Here is a 19,895-nt window from a genome sequence, read left to right as displayed (position 1 = left end):
ACTGGGGTCAACTGGAACGAAAACTGCCCCTCAGGCTGGGGAGGGCGGGATGGAGGCCGGGCAAGCTCGGTCAGTTTTAGCCAATGGCGCCCGAGCAGCTGCCCTGTCACCATGGCAACTCAGGCCGCCCGCGGAGGGACCAGCAGTTCATTGGGTAGAATCTTTCTCGAAGGCTCGAGAAGAAGGAAGCGGAAGTGGCACGTGGAGGCGCCGGTGAGTAAAATGCTGCAGATTCTGGAAAGTTCTCCTCAGTAGGCTACATAAGGCTGAGCGATTGCGACCTCCCCTTTTGGATTGGTAGCTGAGCGGCGGCGGCTGCGTGAGAGAGGCGGGCGGCGGGCGGCGGAGAGCTGTGGCAGAGACTGAGCGCAGTCTTGCAGGGTAAGCCGGAGGCATCTTCCCGACCGGTCGGGAGCAGGACGAGCACGCAGCGGACCCGAGGCGGAGGCGGACCGGGCCAGCCATGTCGGTGGTTGGGCTAGACGTGGGCTCACAGAGCTGCTACATTGCGGTGGCGCGGGCCGGGGGCATCGAGACCATCGCCAACGAGTTCAGCGACCGCTGCACCCCGTAAGTAGGAGCCTGGGTGGCCGGGGAGGGCTGGAGCTCGCTGCTTCCCGAGGGAGATGGTGGGTCCGGGGATTCCGGGAACCGTGACACCCGGCGACCACCTGGTCCCGCTGGCCTTCTAGGCTCGCCCCCGACTCCCCACTCAGCTTCTCCAAGCTGGCACCAGCTCCCACCTCGGCTAGGATCTCCGCGGAGCCTGGGCAACAGAGCCTTTTCCTCCGCATGGTGAATCTCCAAATGACCTAGAAGGTTCCAGAGCCTGTGCGCCGCTGCTTGCCTAGGGAGCGAGCGGACTGTTGTTAGCGACCACAGAAACACGCTATGGTGGAGGAATCCTCCGTCTCTGCGTCTCATCTACTCCTGATTTGTTAATGTTGCCCTAGTGCCCCGAATCGCTTTTTTGGAAGCGTCCTTTTTAAACCTCATTGTGAAAAACGTCCGTGACAGTTTCCAGACCCAGAGTTCGTTTATTTTAACACTTGTTTAGAGTAAGCAGTACAAATTTAACATTGTTGTTGCTTAACACACTGCTGTGCAAAAAATTCAGTGGGGAGGATGGAGTTTTTGCTTCGGAATTAAATATTCTGCAGCAACGTGGGTGGGTAAACGGAAGCATGGTAAAAAGCAACTTTTTGAGGGGGTTAGTTTCTGAAGGTTACATATTAGAGGCAGTTAGACCTGCATGTGCCTTCGCTGACAACAGCTGTATGCTTTTTAAGGCAATCATTATAGGACTTTTTTCCCCCATGTGCAAAGTCCAAGATAATAAATGGTAAACATCGAACCCAAAGGTAAAATCATTCCGACCTTATTAGAGGAACATTTATGAGTGAATAGGAGGAAGTAAGCCTTGCTAGGAACTTACTCTCTAAGCACGGGCTCTCTCTCTTTCTCTCTCTCTCTACAAAGCCATGGTGCTCTGTGATTCGGCAATTAGTAGGAAGGCTGCCAGTCCTTCATGCCCCCAACCTGTATGCTAAGTGCTTCTTCCGTTCTCTGCTTAAAAAGAAACAAAAGGTGTGTAGAGGAGAATAGGGAGAGCTGCTTGGGTCCCTGTGTTGCAGACCAGAATTTTTGACTGAGGTGTTTTTTTTACCCTTGGCCAAACTATGCAGTTGAAAATGGAGTTGGCTACTGATTCCTATTACAGTTGTTTGGCGTGGAAAATGAGACGATCCAGTCTTACAAGTGTCTAGTCCCTCTGAGCTCAGAATCACCAGGCGTGTAGATTGAACCTTACAAGAGTACCTCCTTAGAGCGGTTAGGTCCAAGCTGTTTCTGTTACAGCAAACTTGAATGTCCTCAGTAGAGTGCCAGTTTACTCATCTTGGTCACCCATGTAGGAGGAACTGAACCCAAATTAGATTTGGATTACTAACGCTCGCCCCGTGGATTACTCTCTAATCCAAAGCCTTACTCACTGCCTCCTCCACACTCTCCATCTTGTCTCTGTTCTGTTCTATGTATCCCCTTTCCTCTGAGAAAGCTGTCTCTCTTCATCTTGTCAGAGCAGGTGCAGTTTGAAGGCTTGGCCTCTCCTTTTCCTCAGCGTTTGTACTCCAGTCAGCAGTAACTTTGTTTCTCTTATCATCTTTATTTGACCTTACAGAGAATCTTCCAGATGGCAACCTACCTCATCCATTTCCTTTAAACTCTACAGGCATACCATAGACCTCTTAGGGTTACATAAAAACTTAAAAATTCTAAAGCAGATGATATTTCAGGACAGAAATAAGTGTGCAGTGACATTTAGGATTGTAGGAGGCTGATGACAGGTAGAGTTCTGTTTACTTTTGGTTGTGCATAACGCCAAGTTCCCTATCCTTTGTGACCTGGTGACTCTGTATTAGCACCCCAGGTATTGGGAGAGTGCACTCAAGCTGCACACAGATTAGCAGGTATTCCTTATGTGTGTGAGCAGGGCTAATACTTGGGCTGAATTGTCAGAGGTGTGGTTTTACATAGAAACACCTGCCGGTGAAAGCTGTAAACTGCAGGACTGTGCTTTACTTATGTGGGAATTTCCTCTTGTCACCTTAGAAACGGCCGCATGTGTGCTTTTTTTGACTTGTGTGAGATGTTTGTTTTATATTACTTTTAGGTCAGTCATATCATTTGGATCAAAAAACAGAACAATTGGAGTTGCAGCCAAAAACCAGGTACGTTCATCTGTCTGTCAGGGAATCCTGGGAGGGCGGCAGGATGATGTGCTGGAGCTTAATCTAGCTTTAAGTTTTAAAAATACGGCTTGGAGCTTGCAAGCTGATGGCTCAGCCGGCTCAGCCATTAAGAGCACTTGTTGCTCTTTCAGGGTTGGTTCCTAGCACGTACTTGGTGGCTTACGGCTGCCTGTAACTCAGTCCTTAACACTCGCTCTGGCCTCCTCCATAAACCAAGCACACACCTACATGCAGACATGCATCTGTGCACCTTCAAAATCAAAATAAGGAAACCTTTAAATTTTACGACTGTTGGGTGATACCTTACCACCCCACCTTGTTCCTGTCTCTTGTTTCTGTTCCATAGGTTTTTAGTGGCAACTTTACTTTTGGGTATTTGGCCTTCAATTTAAAAATTAGGTAGGTAGGTAGGTAGATAGGTTGGGGGTGGAGGGGTTCTCACCCCTGGGAGGTGAGAACTTTTGGGTATTTGGCCTTCAATTTAAAAATTAGGTAGGTAGGTAGATAGGTTGGGGGTGGAGGGGTTCTCACCCCTGGGAGGGAGGGCCTGGAACTCCCTCACAAAGGTCTGCTTGCCTCTGCCTCCTGAGTACTGGGATTAAAGGCCATGACACCATGCTTGGCTTTAACATTTTTAGATTACAGACATTTGATTTTTTTTTCCCCTCCCTGTTTGTAGTTTCTCAAGGGCTAGTGAGGTTCAGGTTCCTGGTAGAGGACTTGTTGCCCAGCCTGACTTGAACAAGAGTTCTATCCCTGGGACCCAGGTGGTAGTGGGAGAGAGCCATTTCCAGCAAAGTGTCTTAACAGTTGTTTTTGTTAGTTTGCTTGTCTGACTCATGTCGGTTTTTAGAAGGTTAGCATGAACATACCTGCCACCCTGCTTGCTGAGTTCTAGGTGCTGCTGAGCTGGAGAAGATAAAAGAAGCAGCAGTCTCCAGGTGCTGCCAAGTTTAAATGGCTTCAGCAGTTTAACCTCTAATGTTCGGGTTTAGTGAGAAGCCTACCTTTGAGTGAATGTACTCTGAAGTGGGACTTGTTTACTCTAGAGCTGTGACCCAGAGGTAGATTAAGAGAACACTGTCTCAGAGCAGCTTGGCATATTTCCATCTAGTTCCTGAGTTTCATGCCCGTGTTACTGTGTGTACCTGAGAACACGACCACATTCTGGGGAACAGGTTGCTGAGTGAAGTACATCCTTTAACGAGCGTGCCCGGCAGTGTTAGAGGGGTGTGAGTTCAGTGACTGTAAGATCCGTGTGCCGTCCTCTCCAAAAATTATGCCATTTATTATCCTCACCTCGTCTACCCCCGGCATGGCTTAAGCTCTAGAAGAGACACACAAAGTCCTCATCCTGACAGTGCTCCAAGGCTCACTGGAGTTGGGATGTTGAGCTTATGTTTATTTGGGGGAGAAGATGGGATACAGCAATACAGTTGCTGCAGAGTTTTAGAGTTTTGGAGACAGTTGCGCCGTCTTTTCCTTTATCTTGCAGATTTTGAGATCTGCCCCAAAGTCTGATGACACCATTGCCTTTCCTTGTGGCATTTTCCATAGAAGAAAGTACAGTAGGAGTATCCATTCATGGAAAATCGAGGACTGAGGGGACGTTAGGTATACCTCTCCCAGAGACGGCTTGAGTTGCAACAATGACTGTAATTGCTGTAGGTACTGGAGATGACAAAATCAGAAAAAAGTTTAAAATTTACTTTTTTTTTTTTCTTTTTGCAGCAAATCACTCATGCAAACAATACGGTCTCTAGCTTTAAGAGATTTCATGGCAGAGCATTCAATGACCCCTTCATTCAGAAGGAAAAGGAGAACCTGAGTTATGATTTGGTCCCAATGAAGAATGGCGGCGTGGGAATAAAGGTAATACCACGGATCCGCAAGCTCTGAGCCATCTGCAGAGGGGAGTGCTCACATCTCAGGATTTTAGCCCAAAGTAATGGAATACACCGGGGTCTTCTCCTTTTCATTTGGCTCCTTTTAAAGTATAGTTAATATAAGCTGTTTTCTGAGAAGTACTCCACTGGTAATGCATTTCTGTAGATTAATCTATGTTTCTTGGTTGCTTTAGTATTAAAAAATCTAAGTAATGATGTCCCCAAAGTGGTCAGACAGCCCTTTGGCAACATGTGCCAAGCAGTAGAGCAACAACCAGACATCCAGCTAAGAGCAGTTGTCTTGGTGATTCAGTCCTAGCTTTCCCTCTTCATCTATAGGGAAACACTCTTCCTCCTTTCTTCCGTTTCTTTTTGTTAGTTCCTCTTTTCTTTCCAAACAAATTTTGTGGAGCGGGGTATATGCTAACAGTTGGATGTTCATATTAGCATTTCGCTGAAGTGTTACAATATTTAAACATTTCCACCTCATTGTAGGTCATGTACATGGATGAAGAACATTTCTTCAGTGTGGAGCAGATAACAGCCATGCTGCTGACTAAGTTAAAGGAAACTGCAGAAAACAACCTCAAGAAGCCAGTGACAGACTGTGTCATCTCAGTAAGTAGGGCCCAGCCAGGCAGTTTACTTGCTCTCAGAGTTCCTGTATTTATTCAGTACTGCGTATGCACATACCCTTTCCTTACCAGGGTGCTCTTAAACTGAATATTCTAAAGCATTTCAAAGTAAGCTGGAGTGGTAAGTTTAGGTCGAAGCTACAAAGGTTCTTGACTGTAGAGATAGGCAGTGCACCAGGGTCTCCGTATGAAGCTTTCTAAAATCACAGGGTGACTGGGTTCTCTCTCCATTGGCAGTTGGCTGCTCTAATACCAAAAGTTGGTATTCTTGAGCTTTTCACAATGAAAGAACTCTTCCCTCAGTTGAAAACCAATGCTTTGGGAATTGTTGTTATTATTTAATTAATATTTTCTCAAAAAGGCAGCTCTGAAAGTCAAGGAAATTGCTAGAAACCAAGTCTAAGTCTCTGTTTCTGTCTCTGTTTTGGGGCTGGCAGTCACTGTTGGGAATTTATTAAGATTGTTTGTGAAGCAGTTGGAAGCACCGTGTTAAGAGAGTGAACTTTCATCTTTGCAGGTCCCGTCCTTCTTCACAGATGCTGAGCGAAGGTCTGTGCTGGATGCTGCACAGATTGTGGGCTTGAACTGCTTGCGGCTCATGAATGACATGACGGCTGGTAAGGAACAGTGTTTGCTGGTGCTCGATAGAGGTTCCTTTTACTGATAGCGCTTTTACAGTGGAGAAAGTCTTAAGTTCGTGGATAAGCAGTCTCTTAGCAGGTTGTGCTTAGAACTAGGTGTGTTGAGTCTGGTACCATTTGTGACTTGCTGGTAATTATGGAGCGATGGAAAGTTATCCAAAAGTCAAGAAGAGCATAGGCACTGGTTCCTTGAGAAATACAAGGGTCTTCCTGTGACACGAAATTCCCAGGAAAATGACGACTTGGTTTTGCTTTCCTCATAGTTGCTTTGAATTATGGGATTTATAAGCAAGATCTCCCGAATGCCGAGGAGAAGCCGCGGGTTGTGGTGTTTGTTGACATGGGACACTCATCTTTCCAAGTGTCTGCCTGTGCTTTTAACAAAGGAAAACTGAAGGTAAGGTTGCAATGGCCCAAACTAGAGAAGAGTTGAGTGAAATGCTGCATAGAAATAGTGTGTCCTCTTAGCACACCCTGAAGGGCGTTTGTTGTGTTTAAGGTTCCCCTCAGTGTAGATAGTAAACATGGAAAATACTGTAAGAGATTTAAAGAGGTTGGCATTTTTTAGTTATATCCCTTCTGGCTTGTATTTAACTAGAAGTTGTGAGCATGTTAGTTAACCTTTTGAATAGGAGTGGCCAAGATTCTAATTAAAATGTGATGGAAAATAACCTGGTCTTCTCTCTTGTTCTTTAACCAACCTTAGGTTCTAGGCACAGCTTTTGATCCCTTCTTAGGAGGAAAGAACTTTGATGAGAAGCTAGTAGAACATTTTTGTGCTGAATTTAAAACCAAGTACAAATTGGATGCAAAATCCAAAATTCGAGCCCTCCTTCGTCTCCATCAGGAGTGTGAAAAGTTGAAAAAGCTCATGAGCTCTAACAGCACGGACCTGCCACTGAACATCGAGTGCTTTATGAATGACAAGGATGTCTCTGGGAAGATGAACAGGTATCTATCTCGAGCTCTTCTCGTGCAACAGATGGAAGTTGATCGTTAATTTAGCCCTTCGTTCTTTGTGGCCAGTTGACTTCGGGATTATGGCTATAGCCACTGCTGTTTATCACTTGGTACTTAGGGGCACTTCTGAGGAGAGTGCTTTTTAAAATGTGTGTGTGCATCCTTACCATGGTGCACATGTGGGGCTCGTGGGACAACTTTAAGGACTCTGTTTTCTTCATTGAGTTGTCAGACTTGGCAGTGACTAGAACAGTGCACAGTAATCCTGACGTGAGGTAGCTGTCCTAGGAATGGTTCATAACGTGCCTGCCCCTTCTGTTTACTCAGGTCACAGTTTGAAGAACTGTGTGCTGAGCTCCTGCAGAAAATAGAGGTCCCCCTTCACTCGTTGATGGCACAGATTCAGCTCAAGGCTGAAGATGTGAGTGCCATTGAGATAGTCGGAGGTGCCACAAGAATCCCAGCTGTGAAAGAAAGAATTGCCAAGTTCTTTGGAAAAGATGTCAGCACCACGCTCAATGCAGATGAAGCTGTGGCCAGAGGGTGTGCACTGCAGGTGTGTGAGTTCCCACCGTCTGTCTGTCCCTCACCCTGTCACCCTGGGGCTTGGACACATGCACCCTACTCCTTAAGTTCCAAAGGAAGCTGCTTTTAGATAAATCCTGGAAGATAAGAGAGACCAGAAGGTACAGGAAGTGGCAGGTGAACAAGACTACCTGGCTGATAGTGTCACATGAGGGCTAGAAGCAGGCCTGGTTCTAAGAGGGCAGAAAATATCTGTGAGGTGGTGGGAACAATTACTTTCAAGCATAGGAGGGAATTAGAATGCTAAAGAATTGATTTGAGAGAGAGTGTGTGTGTGTAGGTTAAAAGTATTAGTTAACAAATGGTTTGAGAAAATAGATACTCTGCCTACTCCCAAATGAATTTTTAACCTGCTTCTCAAATGACGCAGTGCAGGAGCTAGAAAGTTGTTGAAGCAGAAGCACCTAATCTAGATGTTATTACTGAACAGAAATGGATACCGCAGACAAATAAGGTTGCATCATTGCAACTGATGTTTCTATCAGCCATGTTTGAGCTGTGATGACCTACTAGACGATTGTCTACTAGGAATGTGAGGTTGTGTGAGCAGAGGCCTTCAGAGGCTTGCCTTGGGTACTACAGCAGATGAGAGTGGGCAGCACTGCCCAGTGTCCTGTCACAGCCTAGCCTGGCTTTGGGTTCATTAATGTTTGTTAATTTAAGACATTGTCACCGGGTGGGGTGGATAGGGCACACTTAAGTGTTTGACCCTGTCTGCCAGAACCAACTCCTTCCCAAGGTAGTCTTTTACGGGAAGGGCTTTGTTCTTTTTCTTTCCTCGCAGAATGTGTGAGCATCCTTATCTCTGGCTGCCAGAATGTTGGAAATTCATGGTTTCTAAGAATGAGTGTTTTAAGGATACCACTGACCCTCCTTGGGTCTGTTTGCTTTTCTATTTGTTTGTCAGTTCCAGTGTCCTGTCCCAGCTGTGAATTGCCACTGCTTTTCACTTACAAATTCTCTTGAAAATGCAAATGTGTTGACATGGGAACTCATGCACATCAACAGAGTCAGCTGTAACTGCAAATGGAGGCAATGCAGGGAAATGCAGTGTTCTCAGTCTTGGGGGCTTGGAGATAGGAATTGCTCGCCCAAGATTCAGGATTTGTCTTTGTGGCTGGTGATTAGCGTAATGTTTACATTCCTTACAAAGTGTAGAAACACGCTGCAAGTAGTTAAGTTTGCCCATCCTAGTGTAACTCATGGTAAAAGATGGATGGAAATAATTTTGGGCTCATATTTTTAACCTTTAAAAACTCTGTCTTTTCAAGTGTGCAATTCTTTCGCCGGCATTTAAAGTTAGAGAGTTCTCTGTCACCGATGCAGTTCCTTTTCCAATATCTCTGGTCTGGAACCACGACTCGGAAGAAACGGAAGGGTATGTAGCTGCAGACAGCATCCACATTCCTTGCCACCTTATTTTGGTTTGGTCACTGTGAGTGGTGGGGTAGGATTAGTAAGATAGTGAAGTTTGTCTTGAATTTCTTCGCTTCCTTCCTCTTAGTGTGCACGAGGTGTTCAGTCGGAACCATGCTGCTCCTTTCTCCAAAGTGCTCACCTTCCTGAGAAGGGGGCCCTTTGAGCTAGAAGCTTTCTATTCTGACCCTCAAGGAGTTCCATATCCAGAAGCAAAAATAGGTAAGCAAGCCCATGGTGTGCATCTGCTTTTGGAGTTAGAGTTGCAGCTCACCGTCCATTGTAGAGACGCACAGTTGTGTCGTGTAGGTGGTGATCTGGTGAGGAGTCTTTGCTGGACACTGACCTGGAGCCTTGCTCTCCTGTTGTGTGTGGGGCAGACTGTTACAGAGTACTGGCCACTCACCCAGACCTCCAAGCTCTTAAGTACTGTTGACAGGGTGTTACTTCACATTGGAAAGAAGCTTGGCTCCCAACAGCGGGTTGGCATTTCCCAAACTTCGTGTACTACGACTTCTTGAAAGGGCATCTCTTCAGGTGCCATTGTCCCATCTGCTTTAGTTTTAGGAACTTAGTATTTTTTAGACTGGGAAAGCTGCTGATAGCACCAGGCCTGTAAGAGTTGCTCTCACTCACCTCAGTTACAGAGAAAACATTTGAAGGACTCCAGTCTGGCCAGCCATGTTTTCTTTAACTAAAGACTAATGTGTTCTGGCCTATCACATAGTCCTTTTAGACATTGCACAGTGACGTGGTAGAACAGCTGGAGAGATTGTCGACTATGGACTGAGTTCTGTTGGACCCTGTATTATCTAGCTAGCACTGAACAGAGGTGAGCTGCTTATATTCCGTGCTCGTGAGGCTTCCTGGACCCACAGTCTATAAAGGACCATTTAAATGGCAGTTACTTCTGAATTAGTGATTTGCTAGGAAACCAAGATTTATGCAATCCAGCATCTTTGACTGGTCTAGGAATTAAATCTGTGTGTATGCATGTGCAGACCGCACCTTAAATATAAAATCTAAGGCTTTTAATCCATGCCATTCTTGAATATACCTGCTTCACAATACGTACGTGGGGGAGGTTCTATCCATGAGTCCTGAATGTCTTGGAGCTTGGTATATATTCTTGAGTGCTCTTATTAAAAGCATGTGCTGCCATGCCTGGCAAAGTATCTCTTTTCAGAATATTAATGTGTGAGTGGCTGTATGGATGTCATAGGACAACTTTTGGAAGTTGGTTTTGTGCTTGCACTGTGGGTCCCAGGATTGGAGCTGGCTAGATTTCCATCCACAGAGGAAAAAGGTTAGAAAATTGAACACCTTAGTTAGAGCAAGCACTTTACCTGCTGAACCAGGTCAGCAGCCCTCAAGAGGCTTAGGATTTAGTGGTGGGTAGCTTGGTACTAGGCTCTACAGTAAGCACTTGTTATAAACAGTGACTCCAGAACAGTGCTTCTCAACTGTCCTAACATGCCCCGTTAGTACAGTTGGTTATGGTCATGTTGTGATCCCCCACCACCACCACCACCATATAATTAGTTCTTTGCTACTGTTTGTTAATAATTGTAAATGTCCCTGTTTTCCAGTGGTGTTAGGTAACCCCTGTAAAGGGTCTGGGCTCCCAGGATGAGAATCCTGTTTCTAGAAGACCAGATGATAGTAGCATTCAGACTGTTCTTAGCCATTACTCTGCAAGGCTATAGTGCTACCCTAGCACTGCAGGTGTTGATGTGAACTTCAGCTCTTGTTCCCTATTTAAAACATGACATCAGTTCCATTATTCAGTCAGAAGATCAGTGGTCCCTAAAAGACTGGGAGCGTAGCGTGTTCTTGCTTTCTTCTGTAGATTTGCTCGTAGATTTTCTTTTTTTTTCTTTTTCTTTTTAGTTTTTTGAGACAGGGTTTCTCTGTGTAGCCCTGGCTGTCCTGGAACTCACTCTGTAGACCAGGCTGGCCTCAAACTCAGAAACACACCTGCCTCTGCCTCCTGAGGCTAGGATTAAAGGCGTGCGCCACCATGCCCGGCTTGTAGAGTTTCTTGTCTGCTATGTGCTCATCCACCTGGAGATATGTGAGGGAGGAGGCAGGAGGCTGATTTTTCAGGAGAGCCTGCCCCAGTGTCTGCCCAGCTCATGTTCCTACTAGAGTGCACTTTCTCACAAAGGTTTAATGAATGTTAGGATGTCCCTGTGAGTTGTGAATAGATTCCCAAGTGCTTCCCAGAGAAGGGAAGTTGGTTGGGGTGGGGAAACAGTTTTGGAGGGACACTTCTTTCTCATTTGGTTTCTTAGCCTTTGTATTTTCTTGGCAATCTTTATAGAAATAAAAAGTCCATCTCTAAACTGGCAGTACCTTTTTGCTCTAGGCCGTTTTGTTGTTCAGAATGTTTCTGCACAGAAAGATGGAGAGAAGTCGAGAGTGAAGGTCAAAGTGCGTGTGAACACACACGGCATCTTCACCATCTCCACGGCCTCCATGGTGGAGAAGGTCCCGACCGAGGAAGAGGATGGCTCCTCTGTTGAGGCAGACATGGAATGTCCAAACCAGAGGCCAGCAGAAAGCTCGGATGTGGATGTAAGTTGCTAGAGCAATTGTCACATTCAAAAGTAGAATTGACTTCATTCTAAGCTGTAGGAGGGTAGCTGTTAATTTTTTTTTAATTACATAACACTGATCAGAATTTTGAGTGATGATAATTAGTTCTTCCGATTGTAATGGCAGGATTTAAGAACTCTGTGTATTGTGACAGGTGCATAATCCCATTTGAAGAAACTGGTATGTGAGCAAAGTAGAAAAGGTTGCGCTTTTTTTTGTCTTTTCATTCTTAAGGATATATGTTAGATCAGATGCTAACTGGTTAAAAACAGCTATAACAATTGAAATAGGAAAGTCAATTTTGATTCCTTTTCAATGTACAGCAAAAATTGGCACTGGTGTTGAGTCCAGGACTTGTTTTTATTAACATAATTTTCTGGGTTGTGGGGGGAGGGCTAGAAGAGAAATCTCACAGTAATGGTGGAGTTGTGACTGCTTATTTCCTTAGCTTAGGCTTGCAGTTGATTTCTGGGGGCAGGGAAGAATGGCTTACAGCAAGAGGCAGGCAAGGCAGTGCTGGTGTTCACAGATCTCAAATACTGAAGGAGCTTTAGCATCATATGAACCTTAGGTTTGTTCTCATCTGGACACCATTCACAGAGTGGCTAGTGCTGTATCCTTCTAGGTCCTGGAGCCTTCAGTGTCTGCTTTAGGACTAGAAGCTGTGGGTGGAAATGTGTGTGAAGTCTTAAAGGGTGGGCAGGACTTGCTTATCTCAGAGCAGTTCAGCCTTCCTTGTCTAGCATGGAGAAAGGTGATAGCAGGCACACATTTGCTGGGGACTGGGGCTCCTGAAGAGCCTTCAGGGATAATTTCCTTTCCCTTTTGTCTTTAAGCCATGTTTTTAAGCAAGGTTGTTAGTGGGTATTGTTGATTCTTGGTGCTGAGGTCCTTTGAGGTAAGATAGCTGAGTCATGGAATGAAAAGCCGTGGAATGACTAAGCAATGGTCATTTTCTGTAACTCTGGAATGATAACCACCAAAGTACATGCTGCTGCTGCTGCTCGAATTCAGACATTTGGTTTTGGAAAGAGCCTGGGCTAGAATCCCGTGTCCTGTGCTTGTGAGCATCTGTTCAGGGCTAGGTGAGAGGTTCTTCAAGAGGAGCTCTGGATTGTCACTTATCAGAGCCCTCATGTCTTAAATAACTAACCATACCACATCATTTATAAATTATTTACAGGTTTGAAATGTCTAGAGTTTCATGTATTTATTTTTATCTGGTACCTTTTCTTTTCTGCCCACCTATTAAGATTTTGGAAATTGAGAGTACTGTCTTTGGTGCCCTATAATTTAAAATTCATACAAGTACACCTGCTTTCTACATCCTTTGTGCCTGGGCTTTCATTTCAGAAAAATATCCAGCAAGACAACAGTGAAGCTGGAACACAGCCCCAGGTACAAACTGATGGTCAACAAACCTCACAGTCTCCCCCTTCACCTGAACTTACCTCAGAAGAAAGCAAAACCCCAGATGCTGACAAAGTGAGTGACTCTTCCAGTTCATTGCATTAGCCGGTGTTGCAGTGTGTGGTGGTTGGTGGTTTAACCCTGTGCTTTCGAGAGGGATCCGGTGATCTTATGGGGCTGTAGGGTTTTTTTTTTTCTGTTCCTTTTCTACATGTGTTACTCAGCTAAAACCTGCTAGAAGGAGTGTTCAAACTTAAGCAGGGAAACCAACGCTCTCCTTTAGAGCCCAAAGCTTCTCTTAATAACTGCCACAAAAGACGAGAGCCAAAGGCAAAGGCTTGATGTGTTCTAAAGGACAGAGGCAGAAAGATGCATCCCAGTGCTTAATACTCAGGCTTTAGGAGTATAGTAAACTTTTTCTCCTTTTTTTCAAATAATCTGTCAATAGGTCTGGTAATATCTATATTCCCAAGTGATTATTCTGGTATTGGAAACTAAATAAAGCTATTGTGCTCCTTGAGATAACGCCAGATTGTGATCAGACCTTTAAAGCCGGTGATGAGGTTGACAGTGAGAAGCCGGTTTCTAGCCTGAGCTATATTTCAGCGTTCAGTCTCTGCACGCTGTGAATAAATGATTAACTGTCCTTCAGAGTCTGGCTTCCTCTCGAATTCTCAGAATACCTTACCTTCACTCAGGCCAGTTACAGAAGGTAAGCTGGAAGTTGGAATGGATTTTCTGCCAGGTTTTTATTTTCCTCTGTCCTGATTAATCTTATGGCCCTTAGTGTATTTTTTTTCTTCTTAGAAAAGAGTCGAGGTGATAGTATTTATTTGGAAAATGGGTCCTCACATTTCAACGTCATTTCCTTTGATTTAGGGCGAAATGTCTACAGTCTTCTGCAGATCATTTTCGTACCTTTCTAGAAAATGACATTGGGTTTTTGCCCTTAAACACCTCTTGGAATATTGCCGGGCTTTCAAGGATCCTGCTTGTCACATAATTAAGCTGTGGATGGAGACTTCTGTATAGTTTAAAGCTATTTTGCTGGGGCAGTCCATCTCTCAGTGGCCATCCTGTCTCCCCACGAGGTTCTCACTGCCTACCTACCACTCCATTCCCTCCCACTCCCTCCGCTGTCTGCTGCCCACCCCAGGAGTGCTACTCCCTCACTTCCTGCCCCAGCTCTAGGCTATCAGTTCTTTATTACACAGAAAGCCACATTCCAGTCTAAACCAGTCAGCAGGGAGACCACGCCCGCCCACTCCACTGCAGGTTGCCTTGATTTTATGCCTGGCCTGCCTTCATCTTCTGGTCAGGTGAGGGAGGACCAGTGTTTATAAATAGAAAACTGGTGATGGGCCATAGAAATAACAGTACCAACGTCCTGCCAGTACTGATCTCTCTGCTGGTACAGCAACCAGCTATTGAAATGCCAGGACACACCTTCATACACTCCAGCATTGGTGGGTTGCTCAGGTTGCTCATCTGTTTTGAGTGCTGCGTTGTGCTTGTGTTGATTTGGTCAGGGATTGGTGGAATTTTGTTCTGGAGGTTGAGTTGCACACCTGTGTCTTGCTAGGCAGTGGGTTGATCTTTCTCTGTGGTTCAGGATGTGATGCTTTGGCACGGTAGCTGACTGCACCGTCCACTGCAGTCTGTATCTTTAGCACACTCACTGCATGTGTATTTTCATAGTCCCTGCAGCTTGTAGCTCCCGTTCCCAGAGGCAAGGATGGTGGGATGTCACAGGTCTTCCCGTAGTGACACACTAGCCGAGGGAGTCCTGCTGGGGTGAGCTGCACGCCTTGCTCATCCTAAGTAAACTGCACCTGAGTCTCCTCAGCTGTGTATCGGTGGAGCAGGAAGTGGGACAAGAATCTGAGGAGAAGTCAAGGATGTTGAAAAATTAAAGGCCACAGGAGCTACCTCTCTAGCTTTGTATTTATATAACTTGAAATCCAAAATATTTGCTGGTGTCTTCTTTTTATTAAGTAGTCACCACATTTTAAGGTTAGGATGTTTTCTATACTCCTTGTGAAGCCTGAAGCCAGTTTTCTGCAGTGTTTTTTGGGGTGTTTGTGTTTTAGCTGTGACCTACCTATCACGTGCAGTCAGCTGTGGAGTTTTCTATATATGGCAGGTACATACCAGCATCAGATTCAGATCTAAGAGCTTTCTGGATTGGGGATACTCTTGTCACTTGCCACATCATCCTGTTTGCTGTCATAAGACCCTTCATCTCTTTATGTGGCCCAAGCTGGCCTCAAACATGTAGCTGCAGACTTCTGAGTGCTGCGGTGACGGGCATGACAACTGTACCTGGCTGTCTTCAAAGTCCCAAATGAGAAATGATATGGCTGAAAGGCAGGTGGTACCTCTGCACATAATAAGCAGAGTAATAAGCCTTGTAGGAGGTGGGCGGGCGCTCTTGAGAGCACTCCTAACTGGAGTGGGTACTGCCTGGGACCTGAATAAAGTCTGACATCTCTAGTGTTGGTCTGAGGTTATGTGGACTTGTTACTCTAAGATTCTAGACTAGAAAAGCAGATAATTGAGTTTTGAGTTTAAAGGGATTTGGAAAAGACCAAACAAAGATTAATGTGACTAGAGAAGATGATGGTGAGCTGATGCAAAAAGACGACACACTGAGTTACTGCCATGGTCCAAGGTCCGAGGTGGGTGTACACACGTGATAGTTCCAGCATCAGAGTGAGAGTCCGAGAGTAAAGAGAGATCATCAGTAAATATGGTAGGTTATTGTTTTCTAAGCATTAAGATAATTTCTTTTTCTTAACCCTTAAGGCAAATGAAAAGAAAGTTGATCAGCCTCCAGAAGCCAAGAAACCTAAAATAAAGGTGGTAAATGTTGAGCTGCCTGTAGAAGCCAACTTGGTATGGCAGTTAGGGAGAGACCTTCTTAACATGTATATTGAGACAGAGGTAAGTGCCCTTCTTACATACTTCTGTTTGGTTGTTTCTGCATGCCGCAGGGATAAGTGACTAATTTATCCTAATTTATGACTAATTCCTCACTGGGTGTTAAGTGTTAAATGATTTCAGAGGTAAAGGCAAAAGGATGGACCTGTCTGCTTAATTCAGTGGAGTTGGCTGGGCTTTGTATGTGAGGTCTGTATAGGGAGTTATGTTGTGTGTGGCTGAGAATTGCTGTGTTCCTCTGAAGTGATTCCTTGCACAGGCACCGTGGGAAGCAGGCCACACACAGAATTAGCCTCTGAGACCACGGGCACACCTTACAGTTTCAACATCAAGAGACTGAGGGCGATCAAGGTCCACTGTTACTGAGATGAGCGCACTGAATTTAGAAGTCTAATAAAAAGTCCTCATTATTTAAATGTAAGAGTGATGAAATATGGTGTGGCCTAACAGTGTCCACATGGTATATAAATCTAAGGGCCATGAGGTTTTGAAGAGAAAGTTTTATGAGGCATAGAGTGAGCTGATCTTTCTATAATCTTTACTTGTTGAGGTGTGGTTTGGATCTCTGAATGTTAACTAACCTCTTTCCTGACAGGGCAAGATGATCATGCAGGACAAGCTGGAGAAGGAGCGGAACGACGCCAAGAACGCCGTGGAGGAGTGTGTGTATGAGTTCAGGGACAAGCTATGTGGACCATATGAGAAATTCATATGTGAGCAGGTATACCTGGCTCTGCTAGCGGGGCTTAGTAGTCGCTCTGCCTGTGCTTACTAGAGTCAGGTGAGAACAAAATGAGCAGGACTCTAGGGAGGCTCACCTGCCATGAGTGCTGCATGTCTCTCCAGCAGTGGTCACCATCCAGAAGGAGACCAGAAACATCTGCTCTGGAGTCTGTGGCATGTGACATGGGGGACATAAAGAGAAATAGGGATCCTTGTGCTTCTGTGCTGGTGTTGTCAGGCAACTGTCTGTTACTCTCTCACCGTGTGACACCACTACAGTGTCACTCAGCAGCACTGTCCCCTCCACCCTTTCCTTCCTTCCTTATGTGAAGCTCTGGGTAAATCTAGAAGCACAACTGTGGAAAAAGGCCGACTAGACAACAACCTGGTATGGTGTAGGGAGTGACTTAGACTTGGGTTAGGACCCCTCTAGCCCAACCCGATCCCCCCCCCCCCCACCTTCCAGTTGTGCTGCACTGGGCTTTGGTTGCCACCTGTGCCTGGCATAACTGAGATGATTGCTTTGGAGTTGGGGACACAATTGCCCTCCGTGACCCAAGCATTGGGTGTATAGATGACCTGGGGCTGGGTTTCTTGGGTACAGCATTATGAGTCAGAAGTGTTGTGCTGAAATTGTGTAAGACAGAAGCCATGATCCCAGTGTCTGTAGTGACATCACAGGACCGTAGTTAATGTGAAGGGAGAAGCCAGTGACTTCCCCTGAACTACCTGGGGTCACTGCGGAAATGCATGCCTGGGGTAAGAACCTCTGAAATAGACTGCCACTAATTGTTGTCCTTTCTGTAAAGGAACATGAGAAGTTCTTGAGGCTTCTAACAGAGACGGAAGACTGGCTGTATGAGGAAGGGGAGGACCAGGCTAAGCAGGCATACATTGACAAGTTGGAAGAGCTGATGGTAAGTCCTGTTCTGCCCTAAATGATTCAGCTTGCACGTCAATCCATGGGTGTTTACTAAAGTCTGGCAATTTACCCTATTCCGTTTTAGAAAATGGGCACTCCTGTTAAAGTCCGATTTCAAGAAGCTGAGGAACGACCGAAAGTGTTGGAGGAGCTGGGGCAGCGCCTGCAGCACTATGCCAAGATTGCAGCGGACTTCAGAGGCAAGGTGGGCGCTGCTCTCATCCCAGAGAGTGACCTGACTTAGCCAACATGTGGCCTAGGATCCTTGCTGAATAAATGTTGCTTAGTGAGGAACTGTCGGTGTTTGGGACCAGGGTAGACTTGAACTTAGGGAAAGTGGGTCTGAGTAGATAGATGTGGCTGTCAGTATTCTCTAAGAGTGTCTTGTGTATTTTCTGTCCAGGATGAGAAATACAACCACATTGATGAATCAGAAATGAAGAAGGTTGAGAAGTCTGTTAATGAGGTGATGGAGTGGATGAATAATGTCATGAATGCTCAGGCTAAAAGAAGTCTTGATCAGGACCCTGTTGTTCGAACTCATGAAATCAGAGCGAAGGTCAAGGTGAGTGGTGCCAGCTACCGACTACTCACTCAGCTTGGCACACCAGTGCCTCCCCTGTACCACCACCACCTGCCTTAATTCAGTATTGCCATTTACAACTGTTCTAGCTACATCTGTCCTGGTTGGCAATGTGTCCTTGAACCCTATATGTGCCAGCAGTTGTTTGTCCTTTGAGGGAAACAGACATTGAGTGCACAGTCTGTCCTGCTGTGGGATAGAGACCAGCAACACTGCTGTGGAGAGCAGGCAGGCGGGCATTTGACCAGGGATGGCCTGAGAAGAAAACAAAGGGAGTGCTTTTCGTCTGAAATAGTACACACAAACAAGGAAGACCAAGGAGAAGTGGGCCTTCTCGGCCACTTTTAAGTTCCAGCCTCCAAATACAGATATGTCATCTTGAAGTGACTCAGCCTTGAGTCATTGTCCCTTCCTTGTTGTAGAGTTCATAACTCCTGTGTTTTATGTAGCAGAGATACATTAGCATCTACGGCTACCTAGCAAATCCGAGAGAAGCCATAGGAGGCAGTCAGTTGATTAGGAGTCATTGGGATTGATTTATGCAGCTTTGCATTTATGTATTGTCAGTTGATTAGGAGACATTGTGATTTTTTTTATGCAGCTTTGAGAAGAGTAGAACCAGGCAGGAAAGCACTGGGTCAGGGGTGTGAGGAAGTTGTTGAATTAACTAGATGGATGTCAGTTATCTTAATGATAACTAATTTTGTTTTTTTTAGGAATTGAACAATGTTTGTGAACCTGTTGTAACTCAACCCAAACCAAAAATCGAGTCACCTAAACTGGAGAGAACTCCAAATGGCCCAAATATTGACAAGAAAGAAGATTTAGAAGGCAAAAATAATCTTGGTGCTGAAGCTCCGCATCAGAATGGCGAATGCCACCCTAATGAGAAGGGCTCTGTCAACATGGACCTGGACTAGGCTCTGCACTGGCTTCCTCCTCAAATTCATGAAATGTGTTTGCCATAGTATGTGATTCTGTATAACAGACTGAGTCTATTTATATTTTCCTTTTTTTTAAGACTGTCTAGAAATTTTGTGTATTATGAGGGGAAAAAAGGAAAAGCTTGAGTCTGTAGTCTCTGACCCTAAATGAGAATGACTTTGGTGACAGGGTCCTGTGGAGTTGTGCCCCCCCCACACTGAGCTCTGTACAGTATTGCTGCTCATACGCTGAGGAGGTGGGGTCTTCTTCTGAGGATATGAACTACACTGCTTGGTCACAAGCTGGGATCAGAATCTTAAGCAGTTATTCTTGCCAAGGGTTTTTTGTTTTGTTTTGCATTTTGCTCTTCATTTCCGCATGTGTGTGGCTGTGGTTGTTTATAAATGAGACTAAGTCTGATTTGCATAAGGGCTTTCAAAAATTAAGTCTGTCCAGTAGAGTGATTTTGCTTTCATTATTACCAAGTCAAGAGTACAACAGAGCTAGTGAACCGTAGCAGCATGCGAAGCAGGGCTGTGAACTATCACCACACAGTGCATTGTCCCGTGGAGGTGTGACACGGGAGACACACGTGTGGATCATGTGATCATTGTGAACACCTCGTGAGCTTTAAAATAAAGTCCACCCTGTGGTGTCATTTCTAAGCTGTTGGCTTTGTCTCGGATCGGCATTGGGAAAAGGAGTCCATCTTAGAGAATAGTGCCTGCTCTCCACATTGACAAACCAGAGCACAAAGTCCCACCCTGGAAAAGCCCTGCTGGGACCTATGGCCATCCTGGCCCTTGTCCTCTGGTGACTGGCTGCTTGGGTGGGTCTGCTAGTGTTCTTCTAGACTATAGTGCCCTACAGCCAAAAACCAGAAGTTAGCCTGTAAGTGTTGTCCAGTATTAAAAATTGAAAG

At 45.4% G+C, this 19,895-nt stretch overlaps 1 protein-coding gene across 2 annotated transcripts; it reads left to right on the top strand.

Moving 5' to 3' along the window:
• Positions 1-210: 210 nt before the first annotated feature.
• On the top strand, positions 211-19,895 carry Hsph1 (heat shock protein family H (Hsp110) member 1). Of its 2 annotated transcripts, XM_021162272.3 has the most exons (18): positions 211-570; positions 2,672-2,729; positions 4,482-4,622; positions 5,132-5,254; positions 5,789-5,888; positions 6,176-6,309; positions 6,619-6,863; positions 7,200-7,428; positions 8,729-8,835; positions 8,962-9,095; positions 11,242-11,450; positions 12,825-12,956; positions 15,687-15,824; positions 16,417-16,542; positions 17,354-17,461; positions 17,552-17,671; positions 17,870-18,031; positions 18,766-19,895. In XM_021162272.3, the coding sequence occupies exons 1-18, from the start codon at positions 464-466 to the stop codon at positions 18,967-18,969; spliced, it is 2,577 nt and encodes an 858-aa protein (XP_021017931.1). In that variant the 5' UTR covers positions 211-463; the 3' UTR covers positions 18,970-19,895. The 2 variants fall into 2 exon arrangements, with proteins under 2 accessions (XP_021017931.1, XP_085693594.1); XM_085837468.1 differs by lacking the exons at positions 211-570; positions 2,672-2,729 and adding an exon at positions 4,256-4,364 and having other exon boundaries at positions 18,766-19,894.

The sequence above is a fragment of the Mus caroli genome, unplaced genomic scaffold (assembly GCF_978045245.1).
Source record: "Mus caroli unplaced genomic scaffold, Mus_caroli_1 scaffold_4, whole genome shotgun sequence".
NCBI lineage: Eukaryota > Metazoa > Chordata > Mammalia > Rodentia > Muridae > Mus > Mus caroli.
The sequence above is the reverse complement of the archived record's forward strand: the minus strand, read 5'-3'. Positions and strand labels throughout refer to the sequence as shown.

Bases quoted from the DNA above. Each gene is read 5' to 3' on its own strand.
- Hsph1 (XM_021162272.3), top strand. From the start codon at position 464: ATGTCGGTGGTTGGGCTAGACGTGGGCTCACAGAGCTGCTACATTGCG. The intron at 4,623-5,131 runs GTAATACCACGG...ACCTCATTGTAG, and splicing joins ATGGCGGCGTGGGAATAAAG to GTCATGTACATGGATGAAGA. The intron at 6,864-7,199 runs GTATCTATCTCG...CTGTTTACTCAG, and splicing joins GTCTCTGGGAAGATGAACAG to GTCACAGTTTGAAGAACTGT.